This window comes from Argiope bruennichi, chromosome 11, assembly GCF_947563725.1.
Source record: "Argiope bruennichi chromosome 11, qqArgBrue1.1, whole genome shotgun sequence".
Taxonomy (NCBI): Eukaryota; Metazoa; Arthropoda; class Arachnida; order Araneae; family Araneidae; genus Argiope; species Argiope bruennichi.
Genome location: NC_079161.1, coordinates 89,327,690 through 89,349,631, shown reverse-complemented (window position 1 = coordinate 89,349,631; position 21,942 = coordinate 89,327,690). Strand labels below are relative to the sequence as shown.

At 32.4% G+C, this 21,942-nt stretch overlaps 1 protein-coding gene across 1 annotated transcript; it reads left to right on the top strand.

Moving 5' to 3' along the window:
• The first annotated feature begins 4,555 nt into the window (after positions 1 to 4,555).
• On the top strand, positions 4,556 to 17,041 carry LOC129957681 (uncharacterized). The gene is made up of 3 exons (XM_056070133.1): positions 4,556 to 4,799; positions 9,351 to 11,599; positions 15,829 to 17,041. Exons 2-3 carry the CDS (start codon positions 9,508 to 9,510, stop codon positions 16,017 to 16,019), a joined length of 2,283 nt encoding a protein of 760 aa, XP_055926108.1. The 5' UTR covers positions 4,556 to 4,799; positions 9,351 to 9,507; the 3' UTR covers positions 16,020 to 17,041.
• The last annotated feature ends 4,901 nt before the right edge of the window (positions 17,042 to 21,942 follow it).

Sequence of the window (21,942 nt, the reverse complement as noted above, 5' to 3'; positions counted from 1 at the left end):
GCACAGTTATTGCGATTTCTGGAGGTAAGGTGCTCACGCAGTAGTTGAATTTAGTGCGAGAAGCTGTAATTGGCTTTGGAATAGCCAATTCAAATGTTGACTCCACCATCGTAAACCAGAGGGAAGGGTCGGATGGAATGAAGTTAGGCATCTTCACCGCTGAGATTTCCTCCATCATGAAGTGCGCTTTCGTTTCAAAACGAAACTTAGTAAGATAATATTAATCAAATTAAATCAAAAGAGATGCGTGATTTCTTATCCGGGTCACCATTTGTGGTGATGTTCATGTAGAGTGTAGTGTAAAGCATTTCATCGCTATTAGAAAAATAAACTCTTTATTACACTAACAACTATCGGAACATCGCTGCTTAGCGCACGTATACACAGAACGGGGATTCCCCGGGAGAAGTATATACATAGATTGTATTAGGGAAAGTAGATAGGTAGCGCTTTAGAATGACATGATTAAAGATGGCGCTACGATCACTACAATAGAAGTCAGAAGCCAAGGATGATGAAATTAACCAAGCAATGTATTCACTGAAAAATCATTTTGGGGTAAAGGGAATTGTAAAAATATATTCAAAATATAGAGTGTTGAAAATATTCATATCAACGAAGATATCTTGTAGAGAAAAAGAATTTATAACTTGAATAAAAATATATTAAACAGGATTGTCTCCAAAAAACGGAACAAACTATATCACAGCATTGAATCTAAAAAGTTTCTTTAAGATAATGAAAATATGAAATACTGGTTGACAAATATATAGTGATGACGAATAACTTATGAACGGTTATTATGTAAGCAATATCAAACAGTCACAAATACCAGTGATCAATACTTTTCAATGAGAGATACAATTCAAATTCTTGATACGATTTTAGTAGCGATATTTCAAATACAGGTCCTGGATCACAATAGAATGTAGTAATCGATACGATATGTGCAATTAAAGCTAAGAAAACAAGAATTCAGTCATGCACAGGGAAAGAATTTTACACGCTGAGGCACGTTCCAGGAAAAGAGCTCCCTCCTCCGCAATTGTTGTTGCGGGACTTACTGGTCACAAGCGGAGAGTTTCCCACTTCACAAAGAGCTCCGTGTGCGCCTTCACTCTCGAGACTTTCCCCCTTTCATCTCACTTGCGATTTTTCGAGGTTCTTTGATGTTTGTTCATTTTACCAACAGTTTTCTGAAAGCTCCCTGAGCGAGAGCGGTCCTACAATGGATCAAATAGCAGATAGCAGAAATCTACAGATTTGGTCTAAAGACCGTATATAAAATGTCAACCGTCTAGCACAAAGCTTTTTTGAGTTATTTTAATCACAGACAGACGGACACTTTCCAAAAATGTGTTGTTTTTTTAACTCAGGGAAGTCTAAAACGTGGAGATTCGTTAAAATTTCGAGTTCGAATTTTTTGGTGCTTACTATACTTTCTCTATACTACGTATACGAGAAAGTAAAAAAAGTAACAAATCTTAAATAAAATATTGGTACTTTTTCAGATATATTTGGTCAAATTACTATCTGTTTCACTGATTCATTCTTATAATGTTTAAAAATATGAATTCCAGCTTAATGACATTGTATGCAAAGGTGGAAACACGTAGTCATAAGTTAATAAAAACATGCAATTCCTCAAAATATAAAAAATTGACCTAAAATGTATCGTTACAATGTTAATTAAGTTAAAAATGCCTTCAAATGTAAAACCAAAGTTACCAGTTTACTAAAAAAAGGACCGCAATGTGTGTATTTCTAGGGCAGTGGCCTAGATCAACCACTGAATCATAGCGTAATATAATGTGCAGTTATGTATTAGATACCCAGTGCTCATATGTTAATCATGCGATTGTAATACCAATTGAATTGACTTCATTTAGTATTCAAATCTTTGTACTAGCAATGAACTGCTTAGTATTTCACACCGTCTCTCATAAGAGATACTATATGTTTTTAATACAAATCTGCAGTTTTTGTCCAATCTTGATGAAGCTCTGCACATGTGCTCTTTTAGCGAGGATGATAAAGTGGGCGTTATTCTGGCGCAAGATCTATTTATAGAGTAAACTATGCAGAAGTTCATGATTTAGAATATAATTTTCTTATCGAGGGAAAAAAGAACAACGATAATGAACGACAATGGCGACGACCACACAGCATTTTCACACTTCGTAATAACAGGTTTATCCGCCCACATAAAATTATTCATTTTGGGCCAGGCCGTAATTGCCACATGTGCTCAGAGTTTACTTGCAAATGCATCGGAAAACGGAGCATTGGTGATAACACAAACACTGTCTCTTCCTTTCTATTCTCAGAGTGATAGATTTATCCACTTTGTATTATAAATAAAGAAAGTTATGTATTTTGGGGGTCTTTTCGGCCATATGTAACCAAAATTTGGCACAGATCTATATGCACGCAATTATACAAACCAACATAATGTTAACCCTACTATGGAATTTTTTCAAAATTTTTTAAGAATTTGCATTTTAGATGCTAAAGCTGTGCACCATATTTTATAAATATTATTTTACATTATGATCAACTTAGATAAATATACAAATTTTCTGAGGATATATTTCATTCAAAATTTGATAGAAATATACAAATTTGTTTAATGACCGCGCACCAAATTTTGAAGGTTTAACTCAAAGAATTTTTATGTTTATAAATAGACAGAGCCATAGACAAATAAGCCCAGTATCTAGATTCCGAGATCTCCGAAACGTGGAGATTAGATTTGCGTTTACCTTACTTACAGAATTTATTTTTCAATTCAATTTTATCATACAAAGGAATTTTATTTAATTTGGAAAATTTTGCCCGAAAAATATTTTATAGTACTAGTTAAAGTTGATATTTCAACATATAATACATAACATACAACATACAATAGCTTTTCGTCTAAGTTTCGAATCCTAGATCTTCAGTTTCAATATAAGTTTGCAATTATTATATTCTTTTTCTTTTAGTTATTTTTGACTAAGAAAAATTTTTAAAAACTTATTCTTAGAAAATCGATTATTTTAAAAAAATTATTGCTAGAATTTTTAAAATTATATTTTTGATAGGCTCAAAACACTGTATGCCGTCTAATTTTTTTGAAACAAAAAATTAAACTTCCTAAATGAACATAGTTTTGGCAGAACTTTCTAAATATAACATAGTTAAGATACAATATTTCTTTCGATTGTTAAAAAAAATTTATTTACCTTCGTAAAGTACCAATTTATAACAAATGTATATTTTACAATCTGATTAGACAGCAAAAACGACAATTTCATATATTTAATTTTAAATTAATAGTTCAACAACCAAGAATTCAATATTTCATATGAATAGGTTGATCGCTGAAGGCGGCTAGCTCGCCATTACAGACGAGTTAAATCAACCTAGGCCTAATGATAACGACGATTTATCTCTTTAACCATTTAGTTTACTTGTAATATACAAAATTGATGGTATTGACTCAGAAAGATGTTATAAATATCTTAGCGCAATAATAAATTTTGTGATGAAAACATTTCAATTGAAATTTCAACTCCATTACTCATAACAGAAAACGCTCTTCGATATTCCTATGATACAATTCGATTTTTAGAATTTAAAACAATATTATAAAAATATTGCATGATATCTTTTGATAATTTGGTATAATTTTTTATATATTAAAATTGTACATACTGAATGCGCCTGGAAACATATTTCATCAATGGACGTCTATATGCACATTTCAATACCATCATCTTCTTGTTGTAGTTTATCAGAATTCTCTTAATCAGTGATATTAGTTCAGCAGACAGAAAGAAGAAAAATTCTCTTTTCTCAATTCAAATCTAAACCCAAAATTTCAAGATTACTCCAATTCTTGAAAGGGAATTGATTAATTGATTGTTTAATCTCTTCAAGATCCACCTAATTACAAGACATTCAGTCCTCATTCAAATATGGTCAAATGATACTAAAAAATAGTATAATAAAAATAGAAGAACGAAATAGCATTTAAGAATGAAGATAATAGCTTTCATTATGTATATTATTCTTGTAATCAGTAAGTCATTCTTATAAAATATTCAGAGTGGCATAGTGGTTATAAGCATTAGTGCTATTAATATTAAAATCTTAGAGGCATAGTGGTATAAAACTTAGTGCCATAATGATTAAAAGTCTTAGTTTCATAGTGGTTATACGCTTTTATTGCATAGTGGTTATACACTTTTATTGCATAGTGGTTAGAAGAATGAATGGCATAAGTGATTATAAGTCTTAGGCCCATAGTGGTTTAAAGTCTTCATGGCACAGTGGTTGTACGCTTCCGTGGCATAGAGGTTGGAAGAAAGAATGGCTTAATGGTTATAAGCGTTTGTTTTACTAGTAGAGTAATCGTTATTAAAGACTATATTAATCCTACAAAGGATCTTTTCAGCTTTAAGGAAGTCAAATGGATTGGTGCAATATAATTTTTTTATAGAACTGCTACCGCTTACTAGCTAAAACAGTGATTGTTAAATTTGTGGAGGCTTAGTTGTCCTTATGGGACGAATATTTGCCATGGTCTTGGCAACGTTGTTTCAACTGTTAACATTGGAACAATACCGGGACAATATCAGAAAGACATTTATTAGGGAAAATAGTTGTGTAGTGTGAATGCACTTTTATTTCATAAAGATTATCCGTTTTTGTTTCACTGCACATAATTATACAAGCCAAAGGATTGGTGAATTGCCTGTTATTTTGTTAAGAGATTGATTTTATGATTGTTGAATTGACCCTGCTTTTAAATAATTGTAAGTAATTTTTCTTTTTACAAGTCTTTTTTTTTTTTTTTTTTTTTTTTTAAATTTTTGTGATGTTTTCAATATTGTGTGAAGAATGTTGTTTATAATAATTCTTCATTATTGAGAATATGATTTCACATTTGCTAATCATGATACCTAGAAGTTTCTTCCCTCCACTTTCTCATATATTTACGTAATATACACGTTTTATGTTACTTTAAGAAGCATAAAGCGGGAAATGAATCAAGAATTCTGAATCTGCAAACTTTGACTGACTGCATTAGAAATTTCATATTATCTAAAATTATGACTTCAAAATCATGTGTTGAAATTTCTTTATGTAGTATTCTGTGTTTTGGGATTATTATGTCCGTATAAGCTCGAATAAACAAACCAAGAGGCAACCAACTTTTTGGCGATTTCATACAGAAATTGAAAAGACGGACTCTATAATAAACCCATACACTAAATTCATCGATTTATGCCAAAGCGTTATTGAGGCAATGGTTTTTTTTCATACATAACGTTTTTTTCATGCATAATGAATATAGACTTTATAGAAAAGTCATTCTATCCTTCCAAAATTTGGTAGAAATCTTAAATTTTAATGTAAGAATCAAATATGAATTTCTTATGTCTTTCGTTTTGAATTGTAATCTTTTGTAGATGGACCAAAAATTAATTTTTCGGATTCGAGAGGTTCAAAATTCAAATAGTCATGAAATTCTTGTAGCCAAATTCTTAAGAGAATGCAATACACTATAATTTCATATACGAGAGAATAAAAACTAATTTTGTTTAAATTTACTGTATAGTCCTTGTTTCGGCTTTTCACTGAAAATTCTAACCTTTCTAACATTTTGTTTTCTTTATTATTTGATTGCACAAAAATCACTGAAATCGTAATTTATAATTCATTTGCGTCTGCAAGAAGTCTAGATAATTTCTACGAAGCTTCTATACTAAAAAAATCTTGTCATTTTTCAATTAAAACTCGATTTTGCAATTTATTGTTTTCCGACTATGGGAATAATGGATTATTCATTTGGGCAAATTTTGACTAATACCGAAGCAATTTTCAACTGAACTTCACTCTAACACCGGGCATTTTCAGAATAACACGTTTTTTTTTTTTTTTTTTTTTTTTGACACTCCCTTTTCTGAATGTTCATTTATATCCCATTATTCATTGCATCCATTTATTCAAAGTAATAAATCCGTTTTGAATAAAAGCCTCGCGATTTTTCCAATTGAGTTTGCCTTTCACTTTCAGCCCAATAATTTAACTTCAGATTATTTTATTCATTCGGTCATTTATTTTTTTTTTAGCATGAGGAGTTTTACTCAATTTTTTAGAATGTTTTTCTGATACTAAAAAGTATTTAAAGTCTTCTAGTATATTTCTAAAATAATAAAAACAAGATTTTTTTAAAAAAAGAATATCCGCGTTATATTTCCCAAAAATTTTGATACTCAATTAATATAAATATATTCTCTTAAATTCTTTTAGTTAACAAAGTAAATTTCTAAAATACTTCTCTTCGTTTTCCTTCCATTTTTAACCTAAATATTTTATATTGTTTTATTTTTACATTTAAATGTATTTCGTTGATTTTTTGCAATGATTTTCTTACTTTAAAGTATTTTTTTTTTCTATCATATTAGAAGAATACATTTTAAAAACTCGCGTTTCGAGAAATTTGGGCTTGAGAATTTTGCTCTAAATAACTGGAAAGAAACCTCGAATTTTATATCCCATTCAAAAACTTTGCTTATTTTTTCACGCCTTTTAAGCTTTCAAAATATTAATGTTTTCTAAATATGGTTAATACATACATCAATTTTTGATTTTTTTTTTCTGCAATAAGATACGAGATAATATTTTTAATATTTCGCTTAATATTGTACGAAAAAAAATCTGTAGACTGAAATTCGGGAAAATATCAATATTCGAAAAAAAATTACTATATATTTAATAGTTATAAAGTTTTTGTTGTTTTAGTTAGATATCAGGAGACATTTAAGAAATTTCATATTTAAAATATTTAGTAACAAAGCATGTATTTGAAAATTTTTTTATATAGTTCAGACCTCTATTAATATTCATATATGTAAAAAAAATGATCTTTCTCATTACTATAATTCTATGATAATCTAATAAAACTTAATATATTTTTTTCATGAAAAATGAATGAAATTTTTTGTTTTATAACGTATTACCAATACTTAGCAAATTCTCCATTACAGATGTGATTCTTGAAAAAAAGATAAAAATTGAACAGTAGCAAATTGAATGCAGTAACATAAATTGGAAGAGATACTGTCTATAAAGCTTACTGGAATAAGAAAGCCAATAAACTCTTTCTTGCCCAATTTTATTCAATAGGCAGAAGAAATCGCTGTAGTCTTTGGTATCCTTCAGATTTTCCGATGCTATTTGGAAGGAATACTTGGCATTCTAGATCAAAAGTTCAGACATGTCTATGAGACTCTTTCAAACAAAAAATAAATTGAAAATTAGTTATTTTCTTCAACAGTAATTCGTTGTTCTTTCTTGACGATGATTTAGAGACGGCTTTTAGTCGATCGGAGGATAGCGGTGGTCTGGTGGTAAGCTCTCGGTTTCGGTACCGTAAGGTTTCAGACTCGAGTCGATTTCATCGAAGAACTGTCGTATAAGCGGATCTAGCCCAAACGTCCGGGAGTTAGGAGATGAGGCTCCAGCTCGGATGTCGTCCTCATCATCTGACCGCGGTTCAAAATTACGAGATCCTTTTTAAAGCAATACTAGCTCTATTTTGGGACGGAACTTGGATATAACCGAACTGGATTTTAGTCGATTGGATAAATTGTTTCTAATTGGGTCCCGGGCTAAGGAGTCCCTCGCCAGAGTTCTTTTGACTCTCGGCTCAGTTCTGAAAATGGTGATTCACTCAACTGGGAAATAATTAAATTAAATTGAATTTTATTGCATGTCTTACGTGATTCAGTTTTGCATTGCATTATGCCTACATAAAAAAAAAAATCCTATTACATTTAGCGTTTTGCTGGCAACTTGACCTGAAATAAGTACAACCTTGTCAAAGAGTGTATATACCTCTACAATTAATAAAAATGAATGTGTGTGTAGCGCTCTACAGGCCAGACCAATTGGGTTACAACTACCACATTTCTCGCATATGTAATCTTAGAAAATGGTAATATGCACCTCTAAGCGATTTCTTTTTTTCTTTTTAGAAATTTTAATTAAAAATTAAACTGAATTTTGCAGTTTTCTACGATAATTTCAAAAAAATTCTTTTGCTCAAAAAATTTTTTTCACCGTTTCAAAATTTTAACTTTTTTTTTTAATTATACGAATTTAATAGTCTTGCTAGTTTTTTCCTGAATTTTGGCGATTTTTAAAAATATTTATTTGCCTAATTACCAACGATAGATTACATAGTTACCTTCAAATTCAAACCGCTTTCTTGTTTCATCAAGTACTTAATTCGATGACTTTTTTTTCCATCTTTAAAAGTTAAAGAATTTTATAAAGCAAAAAGTGTAAATGGAACAATACAAACTGTAAAAACAATTACAATCGTCATCGTACAGTTATTAAATTGAAAATTCATTACATTGAAATTAAATAATCACAGAAGTTAAATAATATATCTATTACTTAAATGAAGGTGGGGGGGGGGTACATTTATGCCTTATCCATGAATGTATACTTAAAATAAAATATTCCAAATCGCAATAAAGCCTAGTGGTAAGATTTCGGCTTCAGAACCGGAAGGTTTCAGGTTCAAGACCCGATTCCACCGAAGAACTGTCGTGCAAGCGGGTCTGGTGCACGTTAAATCCGTCAAAGCCAAACATCCCCTCGCTTGTGTAGTGTGGAAGTTTGGAGAGGGATATGCCAGTTCAAGTGTCGTCCTCGTCATGTGGCCGTGGTTCAAAATTACGGGGAGAGCTCCAAAATAGCTTTATTGTGGCTTTAAAAGGGATATTAATATGACTGAACTGACCTCTTAATCGTAATATATTCGTAATAGAGTAAAATACTGATTAAAAAAAACTTATATTCTGGTAGGCTGTATAAATATTTATGATGGCTCTTCTCTTTAGACTATAATAAAGGATTCCGCTATCTTCTTTGAAACAAGGTCTCTTCTTGCTACTTGATTTCAGTTATTTCGATCATACTAAATACAATGTTGTATTCATCCTGATATGTTGATATCTTTTTGGTGGTCCACTTTCTATGCAATTCCAAATGGTGTTGTTTATGCGTCTTTGATTTCATTTGGTTACAGATTATATGACTATTATTGATTTTAATTATTCCGGTCAGAAAAAAAAAACTGAAATTGTTATCTAAAATGTACAAACTTTTATGCAGTGCATTTTGTAATTCAAATGATACTTTGGTAGGAAAAATAGATCCCTTAAGACAATTGTTTGCGAAGTTAACGATATATATTCGCCATATCCACTTAAAATGTTTATTATTTAATAAAATTTTGTTTTCACGAATTTGACTAAAATATTTGTTTTTTTTTTCTTTTGTACTAGAATACGGCAAGAGTGTAAAATAATAATAAAAAAAAAACTGAGCAAGAAAACTTAGGAATACAAAATCCAAGAAAATCTGAAAAACAAATAGTTGGTTTCGATTAAAACAACAATCAAAGCGATAAAGGGAACCAGGTGAACTTGCGTAACAGAGAAAATGCAGCAGCCAGAAAAAGAAACCACGGAAGAAGAGTCGGTGAAAATATCTAAAAAAAGGGTTTTATCCTGTCAAAAATGCAAAGAACAGAAAGAAAATGAGAGAATGGAGAAAAAGACAGATGTAAATATAGCAGTGCAACAAAAACCTATTCCGATACTGGATTCGATGCAATTAAATCAATCAAAATTTAATACAATGCCCTCGGAATGGGAAGAAATTGCAGAGGATGAACTTTTGGAAGCAGACAGAAAGTTCGCTCTTCGTTGCAATGCTGTAAGTATAGAAAAAATGTTAATTTCCCCGGCACAAGAATTAGTACAAACAGATGAGCAAAGCGGAGACTGTGAGACATTTGTTGTAAACCAGGCAAATATGGCACTCCAACAAAGAAATGAGACATCAACAAATTTCCCAAAAATTATTCCGAAGGCTGACGGTTGGGGCAAAACATGTGACGTATCAAAAGATATTGTAGAAGTCGGAGAAGAACAAGATCAACAAAGAGATGTAGCGTCAATGGAGGTCTCACAAACACCTACAAAAGCTAGACCAACCCCAGACGAAACGCCAAATCAAGAACAGGTACAGAGGGAACAAATGTTGAAGGCTGCTATGGCTAATTTTTTTCGTCAGCAAAACCAGATCATTGTGCAGCAAGCAGAAATGCCGCACCAAGAAAATACATATAGTTCTAATGACTCGGAAGAGATACAGCTTCATACAGGAAGAGAAATCTTAATTCCCGGAGAATCGGAAAATAATCGTGTACGAAAAACTGTAGAGAATGTCACTCAATGCTACTTGGAACACGTAGATGGTGCACTTGAGAAATTTCAGGGACAGAAAGTGGATAAAACAGCGAGTTGTACAGAAGCAAAAGCGAATGTAAAAACGGAGTATAAAGCGACAGTTCTTGCTCGTGTATATGATAATGAACCTGAACCTTCTCAGCCATCGAAAGGTTATGTAACTCTTCGTAGACCGAAATCGGACAATGTGACTGTTCGTATGCAGAGATCGAAAGAATATATATCTGCCCTTCCTCGGAGAGCGGATAGTGCAATAGTAGGTCCTCAGAAAACGAAAGATTACGTCTCTCTTATTCCTCAAGAACTGGATTTGATTGCTCATTCAACAAAAACAAAAAACAGCGAGACGGTTTTTTCTGATGATTCGTGTGATGCAACTACTAAGTCTGGAACAACAAAGGATTATGTGACTCTTCTTCCACGAGAAGAACCGGCCGTGACTCCACAGCATTCAGAAACAAAAGATTACGTTACTTTCCAACGTCCAAAATCGGATACTGTGGCTGCACTCACTCCATTTTCTAAAGATTACGTGACTTTTAATCCTTGCAAATCTCGCTATTCAGCTATGGATCATCAAAAGACAAAAGATTACGTGACTGTACATCCTAGAGAATTGGATAATGCGACTACACGTCTTCAAAAAGATGGTGAAATTTTTATTCCTCAAAGTGAGGAAGATTATACATTTGTGCCATCTTCCCAACTGAAAGATTATGTCGTCATGATTCCCGTTAAAAAGGAAGAGAAGGCTACTGATGTAACTGCATCTGTTTCAGACGCTCCTACACCAGAGCCACCAACTCATATATTTTGGCCAGTTCGACGTTTCCAAGAGCATTCACCTGCTCCAGAAACATCGAAACAAGTACTTGTGTCGGCTGGATCTTCGCAGAAAGCTGAATCTGTTCTAGAACAGGAAGCGCATCATCATGATACGATGCGAACTCGGCAACTAGATGGGGAAAACGATGACGCTCCTACACCAGAGCCACCAACCCATATATTTTGGCCAGTTCGACGTTTCCAAGAGCATTCACCTGCTCCAGAAACATCGAAACAAGTACTTGTGTCGGCTGGATCTTCGCAGAAAGCTGAATCTGTTCTAGAACAGGAAGCGCATCATCGTGATACGATGCGAACTCGGCAACTAGATGGGGAAAACGATGATTTTCCACTGGTGCCATTTGATGAAGACTTTGAGGATGTAACAGAAAGTAATACTCCAAATGTCCAAAGAAATAGAATTTTAAGAGCAGTGTTGCCTTACCTACCAACAGGTAATTTTTTTAATATTTTAAGTATTTAGATCCTAGTAGTTTTTTATTTGTCTAGATTCAATTTATTTAGATTTGTCTAGAAACAATTATATCTTGCGACCAAGGTTGAGATATACTATTTCTTTTCACTTTTATTTATATATTTTTTTTCTTTAAAATTTCCTAAATCCTTTTTATTTTCTGTCTTCTGAATTTAAACTTTTTTATATAAAAACTTATTGTTTGCCAATTATGTTTAAACGGTATTATTATATAATACTAGCTGGCACCCGGTGCGTTGCTGCCGCAGAAGAAATAATTTTGAAAACATCTTTTGAAATTTGAAATACCTATCTTGTTTATTTAAAAATGATAGAAAGAATATTTTTCTTTTCGACATTGATTGTATTCATTGAAATCGAATGATATATAAAGAAGTATTAGTAATATTTATTCTATTGTTTCGATTTTATATATAATTGTACTATGCTTATAATCTTCACGCATGTGCAAGCAATAAGTTGGCAAAGTTTCATCGCAATCAGTGGAACGGTAAGGCAGCAGCGCATAAGATAAGAGCAAACAAAAATTCATTTTTATATATTAGATAATGTAACCCCACCACCACCACTGCTTTTATCTTTTACACCTTCTTCACGCTTTCTTCTTATGATTCTCTTTTTCTCGTTTCGTTTTTTATTTTTATTATTTATTTCCTTTGGCTGTCTTAATCTTTTGCACCCACGATATACGCGTCTAAACTTTTCTTTTGAATGATTATCCTTTGAAAGCTATCTAAATTCTGTTTTAATTATGATCTTTTATTGATGTAGCGGTAGTTTTGATTCATAAAGAAGTATACACATTCCAGAGGCTGTAAAACAGTAACAGTCAAAGACACGAACCATCTTAGCGAATCGTAAGGTAGATGTATTCTGCGAGTTTGTCTCGCATTTGACAGAAGTCATATAAGCGAAATGGCGGCGTTTGCAGTGGAGAACGCTTTTTGTATTCTTCAATTTATAACAAAACAGAATCCGCAACTGTTGCGCAATGGAATTTTCGATCACAATTCGTAAGAGAAGTTCCGATTAGAAAATACATCTATGAAAGGCATGAAAAATTTAAAACTACGGGCTGTCTGTGCAAAGGTATAAGTCCCTGACGACTGACTGTATCGCAAGAACCCGCCATCCAGCGAAGCTCTGCAAAATCAACGCAGAGGATGAGTCGTGAAGTGCTGATTTCTCAGCCCACCGTCTGGAAAATTTTGTGAAACAAGTTGAAAATCCTTTCGTACGAAGTGCAGGTGATGCAAAATCTGAATGACTTTGGCAAACAAAAGTGCTCTGAATTTTGTGCCGATATGTAGCTTCGTTTTTAAAATGTTTTTGCCGATCGCCTTGCTTTCATCGATGAAGCAATATTTTCTCAGTGTCGAGGTACACAAGTACAATATTCCCTTTCGGCGAAGAGAAGATTCCCTTAAGGTAAATTTGTTCTACGGAGTGTCCAGGAAGAAAGTGCATGGCCCCTTCTAAGGGATCGCATACATACACAGAACATCTGCGATTGACTTTAAAATAATTTAAAATAACCCCATACAATTCTGTTACAGGTGGCATATAATATCTTGCTTTGTTCTTGATTTATGGTGCATTGAAACTGTATACTTCTTTATGAATCGTCTTGTATATTACTAAATTAAATATTAATATCTTAATCATAATTGAATATGATTTTTTTCTTGCATACGTAGTAACTGCAGTCATAAAAGTAGATGAAAAGATTTTAAACTACTTCCAGAGAGAAAGAATAAAATTCATTGCAAGACATGAGCCTTTTGTGACGCATGTGAATAGGATCATGTTCTCACAATCTTTGCAGCCTGCAGAAACGGTCACCCCAAAGCCTTATTTCTAATTGGGAATCTTGAGCAAGACAGAGAATGTTTTACACTGCAGTTGTATTCAATAATTACGAAACAGTTATCTTTCGCGTGAAGTTAGAAATTTTATTGGATCTATCGTGTCATCCTCGGCGAGTTATTTGGCGTTTAATCCCTGACATAAGGTTAACTGTATCGGAAAATCGAATACTCTCTAATAAATTTGCTACTCCAGAGAACGCCTTACATGACATTGACATACAATAATTTCGAAGTATTTTTTGGCATGAATTTAGCATTTTTATTGAGTCATCCTTGGCGAATTATTTGTGAATTAATCTCTGGTATGCATTAATAGTAGTCAGAAATAGAGATGCATAATCCACGATTTTTTGAATAACAAATAATTTTGTTATTGTTATTTTTAAATATTTGTTCCAAATATCTGTTATTTCAATCATATTATTAATTAAAAATTATTACTTAATATTAAATATAAAATTTATTAATAGTAATTAATACTTAATTTACTAATTTAAGTAACGTGTGATTGAATTTACTTATCTATTTCAGCTTGCTTCCTAATTTGATTTCTTTTTCAAAACTATTTAATTTCTTTATTGGAGTAAACCATTTTCTGAAAAATTTGAATTAAATATAGATGTCATTTCTTTAAATTGTTTACTTTAGCTCTATAAAAGCTTAAATTGTTTACTTTAGCTCTACCAATAAATGGCGCCGGCAGTAAACGGAATATATGCAAAATCACAAGCAATTAAAAATGATTTGTATGGAATAGTGCATCATCAAATGCGAATATCGGAAAGTCAAGGTTACTCTCATGAGGTGGACCGGCGACTTCACACTTTTCAGTGAAGTCACCGTTTCGATAAATTTCAGTGATATGCATTTCAATGATACGATAATTCCAATAATCGGTCCGTTCTCTTTTCAATCATTCGCAGACTTCTCCTTTTCTGTTTTGTTCGAGAGCTTCCATTGAACAGATCGTATCGATTGTTACTTTCCAGGGAAATCACCGCTCCTGTAAATTTCAGTAATATCGTATCGATTGTTACTTTCTATCGTGATCCAAAACCTGTAATTGAAATTTCACCAGTAAGATCGTATCAAGGATTTGAATCACACCCTCCTTTGAAAAGTATTGATCACTGGTATTTGTGACTTTATGATATTGGTTACGTAATAACCGCTCGTAAAATATTCGTCATCCCTAGTCAGAAAATTGAATTTGTTTTAGATGCGTTTTCCCAACTAACTTGAAACAAAAATTTGACACAAAACTATAGTTGTAGTCACAAAATCGCATACCGAATTTGACACATTTAAGTCACTGCGTTTTTGTCCTATCGCATTTACTTCTAAAAGAACAGACCGATAGAATGTCAACTCATTAAGGGATCTGGCTTAAAATTTAATGGGTCTCTGCATTATAGATATTAAATCTGTGTACCCAATCTCGTCTATCTAGCTCTCTTCATTTTATAGTTATCGTGCGCCGGGCGGCCGGACTTTCTGAATAGATTTTACTCAAAATTTGACAGAAATCTACAAATTTGGAGCGAAAATCCTATATCAAATTTCTTCCGTCAAACTCAAATGCTTTGACTTATGTTTGTCACAGACGGACATTTCCCAAAAATGTGTTTTTCGAACTCATAGAGGTCTAAAACGTGGAGATTCGTCCAAAATCTCGAGTTCGAATTTTTTGAAGATTGCAATACTTCAAACAGAGAGGGAGGGGGGGGGGTGAATAAGATTCTGTCCTATAACAAAAATTTTGTATTTTACTAAGCTCAGCGTTGGAAATTCATCTACATGGCCACAAATTATTGCTCAAAATAAAGATATACGGCATTAAAAAAAGAATATAAAGCTCTGAAGGTACGTTGCAAGTTAAATTCTCTTTTCTTATATTTTCCACACTGGTATTCTAGATTCTTCTTTACGCTTAGAAGGTATTATTTAGCCATAAACCTTATCGAGTAAGTTCCCTACCAGTTAATAATTGTAATAATATGAATTAAGATTTAAATGCATGTTTCAGCAATTACAAACATTTTGTATTCGCGTAGCGAGCATACCGAGATCATCCAGATATATTTTAAACAGTATTTTAAAGATAATAAACCAATTTACAGCCATACTTCACAGCAGTAATTTATTACTTCATTTTTTAGAATGCAAGATTATCAGATTGAAATACATTGCCGTGAAAATGGAAATATTCGTATTTTCTTATGATTAAGTATCCAAAATCTAAATTTCTAAAGATATATTTTCTATTTATTTATTTTTGTATGTGCGACATTGACATTTTTTTTTTCTACTTGTATTCTAGAAATACATGGATTTGTGCAAAGGATCCGTGAACACCCTATGCTACAAAGAAAGGCCTTTTTCAAGGAAAATATATCATTCTGCTACGGCTTGTTATCTGGTATTATAATATCTACAGTACTGTTTTTCTTAATAACATTTATATTAAGTAGAGACGATACCGGCAAATCAAATGTTACCTCTTCAAATTAACGTGAAAATCGTTCAGCGAACATTCCAGTGACTGCCTTTAGACATAACCGCCAGAATCAGTCACTGGATGATAAAATTTTCGTTCCTGTGACTGGCGTGGATAATAGCACGATTAATTTCAAAGTTGATATCATAAGTACACCAGTGATTAACCTGGAATTTGAGACCACTACTCTAAAGAACAATTTGAACGTTTTCATCACTTCAGTGACTGCTTTGAACACTGAAACCATTCTTTCGGTTTTGTTAATGAACTAGTTCACTTTGCCATTTCGGAATTGCTCGTTAATACCACCATTCCTGTCCAACTAGTTCCATGACAAATTTGAACTTTACCATTTGCATGACGTGTTTAGATCTTAACTTTATAAGCAGATTCTTTGACTTGATGGATTAATTTATACCAGCAATAAATAATTTGAATTTATAAGATCAACCATTTAATTAATTTGAAGAGCAACATGATTCCTGTGACTAACCTGGATGTTCACAGACCAATGTGAGCATTTGTATTGCTATTCCAATTTCCATATTAGAGTCGCTGCTTTTCGATAGCTAAGTATGCTAAAGTAAATTCTTTGGTTTTTGAATTTAACGTTCATGGCCTGATTTGCGACTTTCCAACGCTAGTCCAGTGAATGATTCGATGCTAACTGCATTATTTTTCGGCTGATATAGACGTTAACAAAAATTGCTAATCCTGTGACCGATGTGATTCACTAATTTTGTGACTGATCTCAAGGGTGATTTTAATCATGATATCTGATCTGGATGTCTGCTTCACGACTAGACAATGAAGGGGCTCTTTACATCCTGAACGATAGCATTATTACTCAATATGTAATAATTTTGAAGAAAGGCAGATGACGTTTTTTAAAAATATACTATTATGTTGAAAATCAAATTTTCGGAAATGCTATTTTTATAATTAAATGGATTTTATTTCACGAAATTTTTATATTTAAAATTCTTTTTTAAACTTTTGTGTTAAATGTGTATACATCTACATGTAATAAATTTTTATTACTTATTGTTTCAAATTATTCTTTCTTATTTTTGACATTTCCTGTACAAAAAAAAATATACATAATACAAACGGAAAAAATAAATATGCATAATAATTTTAAGTTGGTTTTATACGAAAAATTAATCGACATTCTTCTTTTAACTATCAAAATTTTAAAAATATATATATGAAGCGTCAAAATGTTGTACCATCTTGAATGGTACCTGAGAGGAGATATCCGAATGCATAGAGTAAAATGGTAAATAAATACTTCCCATACTTTCATTTAATTGTTTTGTGAATTTTACTAGCATTCCATAGTTTCATAAATAGTGAATTTTGCTATCATTTTGATCATACTATTAAAATAATCAAATGATAATTACACCAAAATTAGATAAGAAATTTCTTGTGATATCAGATAAGATTTCTAGCGCCATGTCGCCAAATTCACAACGTGCACGTATTGAAAGTATTAATATAGTTCATTAGCGATAGTTCAGTCCAGTTTATTAGCGATAATTTCTTTTTTTAATCTTATTTTTCATAACATTTGATGTTTTTTTTCATGTGTACATTTAATTCTAAAGCATGCAAATGAAAGCCTTTCTTAAGAAAATCTTTATAAAGTTTTTACTTACACGACTGCTTTAAATCGATTGTTAGTTTCCAGTGAACTTCCTAAACAGCTTTAAAATTATGGATCAACTTTTTCTTCTCTATGCATTAAGTATATCCGCCACTTCGAAGTTATGAAAAGTACCACCTTTGCTCTAAACCGCTTATCTATGAATTGGGTTTTCAAAGAGATATAAGCTGCTTCATATCCTACCTTCTAACATGGTCATGGACGGAAAAAACAAATTTCTTATAAGACATTTAATCTAAAACTTTCAATCGTTTAATCCTTTAAAATGCCATTTTTTTTCTAGTAAGGATATATTAAAATATTTTTAGAATTGAAGATGGCTAAAGAAAAGTGATTCATTTAATCAAATTAAATTTATCTAATTATTAATTAACAAATCAAACACACCATTTTTGATAGAAAAGGTAAGATAACTGAAGCTTCAAAGTTTCTGTCGTATTGAAAAATTTATCAGAGCTTATGCTAACTTACATAACTTCAAATAAAGGTTGATGAATTTGGTGGAAAGCATACTTCCCGCGGCCCTAGAAAGGGTTAAAGAACACGAAATTAGGACTTTAATCCGAAGGATTGCATTTTTTCATCAATGTCAATACAATATGTAAAATCATGCATCAATTTCAAATGCAGTCATGGCATTAATTGCGACATCAGGGAATAAAATTAACTCGGAACGCCTAAAAGAAAAGTAGCGTTATCTACAAACAATATGTCAAAAGTTATAGAAATGGTAGCAGAGTGTAAAATTACTGTTGTCTCCTCAATAGTACGATAGATCAATATGAATATAAATCAAAATGAGATACTTAATAAAGAAATTAAAATTACAAAAAGAGAGAAAAAAAAGCTGTACAATAATCAAAATACACATTTCCGTATGTGTATTTTCTTATCGGATGTTCACTATAAAGAAACTATGTCCCAAGATGATACTAAATTAACCCTTTTCAGTCGGATGGTGCCTTTCGCTTTTCACTCAAGATGGTGCATCATTTTGGAAATTTATTAATTTATTTTTCAATTTTTGATTGCTAAAAAAGCCTACAGAATGGTGAAAAAATGTAACTTTTTCAAAGAAATACGACTTAACACAATTATGTATATTTATTTTTCGGAGCGATAAACAAATATTTGTATTATGTGAATAATTATGCATCGAATTACTTTTAGTTTAGTTATATTAACGTCCCGTTTCAAAGCAACTCCATAGCTATTTTGGGACTGACATCGTCATTTTGAACCGCGGTCAGATGACGAGGACGACACCTGAGCTGACACCACCTCCCCCTCTCCACACCAAGACGCACCAGCGGAAGGACATTTGGCCCGGACGTTTAACGTGCACCAGACCGCTTACACGGCGGTTTCTTCGGTAGAATCGGGTCTCGAACCTGAAACCCTCCGGTTCCGAAGCTCCCCCCGAATTACTTTTTCGAGTGTAAAGGGTTAAGCATCGGATATCGTACCCGATAAGAGAGAGGGAAAGTTGAATAATGGTTACTTCGTTTAAATAAGTTATTAATCTGAAAGGAAAAGCTTAAATAGCAAAACCAAATTAAATCCGAAGTAAATTTTGAAAAATATTAAACTTTTAAAATAATTTTGTATGAAGTATTTAAAACTCTGTTAAAGTACGTATTGTGCAGGAGGGAGTACTTAGTAAAAATAGTAGATAGATTTTCGCATATATATATATATAATATATAAATTCTTCTTTGCCGGGAAAAATGAGTTTGTTGAGAATTGCATGCAAGTATTTTTTTTATCAGTTTCTGAAAAGACGGAAAAAACAGAAAGGAACAGAAAAGCACCTTTTTCTAAAAGGGTTGTTTCACAAATTATTTTATATGGCCCTTTATTCTGAAAAAAACAAACAAAAAAAAAACGTGGAAATTAAAGTTGAAACTAATATTTTGTCTCTATAGGATCATAAGTGAGAAGAATTTAACAGAATAGGGTTTCAAAAAACTTATCTGGTTACATTTTATTATTACAGATTTGTCGGCCAAATGATATGTAGGTGAATTATAATTTTAATTGTAGCAAAATAAAAGAAGAGGAGAATTCAATATATCGCTTTTCATTTAGAATTTTTCTTAGCAATGATTTTAGATTGCATAATTGTTAATTACTATACCGATGTACTCTTACGTGATTCGTTAAATGTTTGGGCAAGTACACTTTGATATGATTTCATCCCTCATACAGGACCATAAGATAACAAAAAGCTCTTGGAGTTGCGCTGTAAAAAAAATGTTTTGCCAAATATAAAATTTTTTCTACATATTATTCCGGCCATGGGATTTCAAATTGAGGGGGGGAAAAATTCAATTTGCTTTATCTAAGTGTTTAGGCAATTGGTATAGTCTACCAACCAAAAGAATTATAGGAATCAATTTCAAATATAAATTTATGTTGTCCGCGTTGATGCATTTGATTCAAAGAGCTGATTGCAAAAAATGAATTCTTTGGATCATAGGTTTTATCGAGAGTGAAGCACTTCAATGTTGATTTGTTGGATTTGAATCAAATGTGATTTTTTTTATGTTGACTAGTCTATCAAAGTCTTTGTAAGCATTCTTTATATATGAATTCAACATCAAATAATCAAGAAATCAAACCTCATAATCTGACCCGTACATAGATAAAATGTCATTACATTTGGCTGAACTTTTTTGTTTCTTTTTCAATCAAGCGCCAACACCTCACGTGATAATTTTGTAATATCTTGACTTATACTCTACGCACTCATGGTTAATTTTTATTAAATCAGTAATAGCCTAGAGTAACGATAGTGTGTGTAAAGAAAATTATATGAAAATACGGTTTCATATTCGAAAACTTGTTTCAAAAAGATCTGTCGTATATAAGAACTGATGCATATTATGGTGCATGCTGACCTCCCCGTGGGTGTGGGGTAGAAATAGGCATTGGTTGAGATAATATCCTAATTATCTCAACAGAATTATGATTTTATTTCATTGATAATCCCTATTTTGCTTCAAACTGAGTTCCTAATGAAGCTTAATTTTTGAGGATCAGATAATTTTGTTATTGAATATACATTTAGAGGATGAAATGGATCGTCAGGTCTCATTTTCTTTGTCTAATTGCAATTCAAAATGATCCACTTCATTATAGACATAACTCACGTTATATACCAGTTGAAAAGGTGTATTCTTATGTACCATATTTTTTCTCTAATCCTGATTCAACATGTTAATAACTGTCCCTGTAATGCTTACATGCGGTTTTGAAATCCTTCAGTTTAGTTATATTAAAAAAATCATTTAGAAGCTCTATAAGGGTTTTGTGGAGATGCATCTCGTAATTTTGAATCGTGGTAAAATAAAGAAGGCGACATCGGAGACACATTCCCCTCTAGTGGAATTATAAAGCTTGTTAAATCTATGAAGAGTTAGGATACATGGTGGTAAGTTCTCGGTTTCCAGATAGAGGATTTTTCAAATTCAAAATCTCATTACATAAAGGTCATCGATGTGTGATGACGCACATTATGGTTATGTTCGAGCCTGAAAGGTTAAAACGTGGAAAGTTCTGTTTTATAAAAGTTATATTAACCCTTTGCCCTCGAGGCCGTTTTCATGCGGACGAATCAGCAACTCGAGACATTTTATAGCGCTTTGAATTTCTTGCTTCTGACTTAAAATGATTGCGCACAATTTAGCGTATAAAACTTTTATATTCACACACTTTATCAGCCTTTAAACCTATACGCGATATTTCAAATGTATGCTGAGTTTTTAAAAGAAACAATAGTCATTGCCGCGCATCCAATTTCCGCATCAAACAAAATGATGAGCGAGAGTCACCTCTCGTGTTGCGGCATTAAATCATGCGGTGAACGAGAGTCACCTCTCGAGTTGCGGCATCAAACAAAATGGTGAGCGAGAGTCACCTCTCGAGTTGCGGCATTAAATCATGCGGTGAGTGAGAGTCACCTCTCGTGTTGCGGCATTAAATCACGTGGTGAGCGAGAGTCACCTTTCGAGGGCAAAGGGTTAAATTATCATTTAGGAGTCTTACAAGAGCTATATGGAGATGGCTGTCGTAATTTGATTCGTGATGAGATGAAAAAGGCGACATCGAAGCCTCATTCTCCTCTAATAGAAATATAAAGCTTGTTAAACCTATGAATACATAGGATACCAGTAACATGGTATTCTCGGCTTCTAGACGAAGGATTTTTCAGGTTCAAAATCTCATTCCATAAGAATTAGCCATGTGTAATGGTTGTTATCTTCGAG

Bases quoted from the DNA above. Each gene is read 5' to 3' on its own strand.
- LOC129957681 (XM_056070133.1), top strand. From the start codon at position 9,508: ATGCAGCAGCCAGAAAAAGAAACCACGGAAGAAGAGTCGGTGAAAATA. The intron at 11,600-15,828 runs GTAATTTTTTTA...CTTGTATTCTAG, and splicing joins GTTGCCTTACCTACCAACAG to AAATACATGGATTTGTGCAA.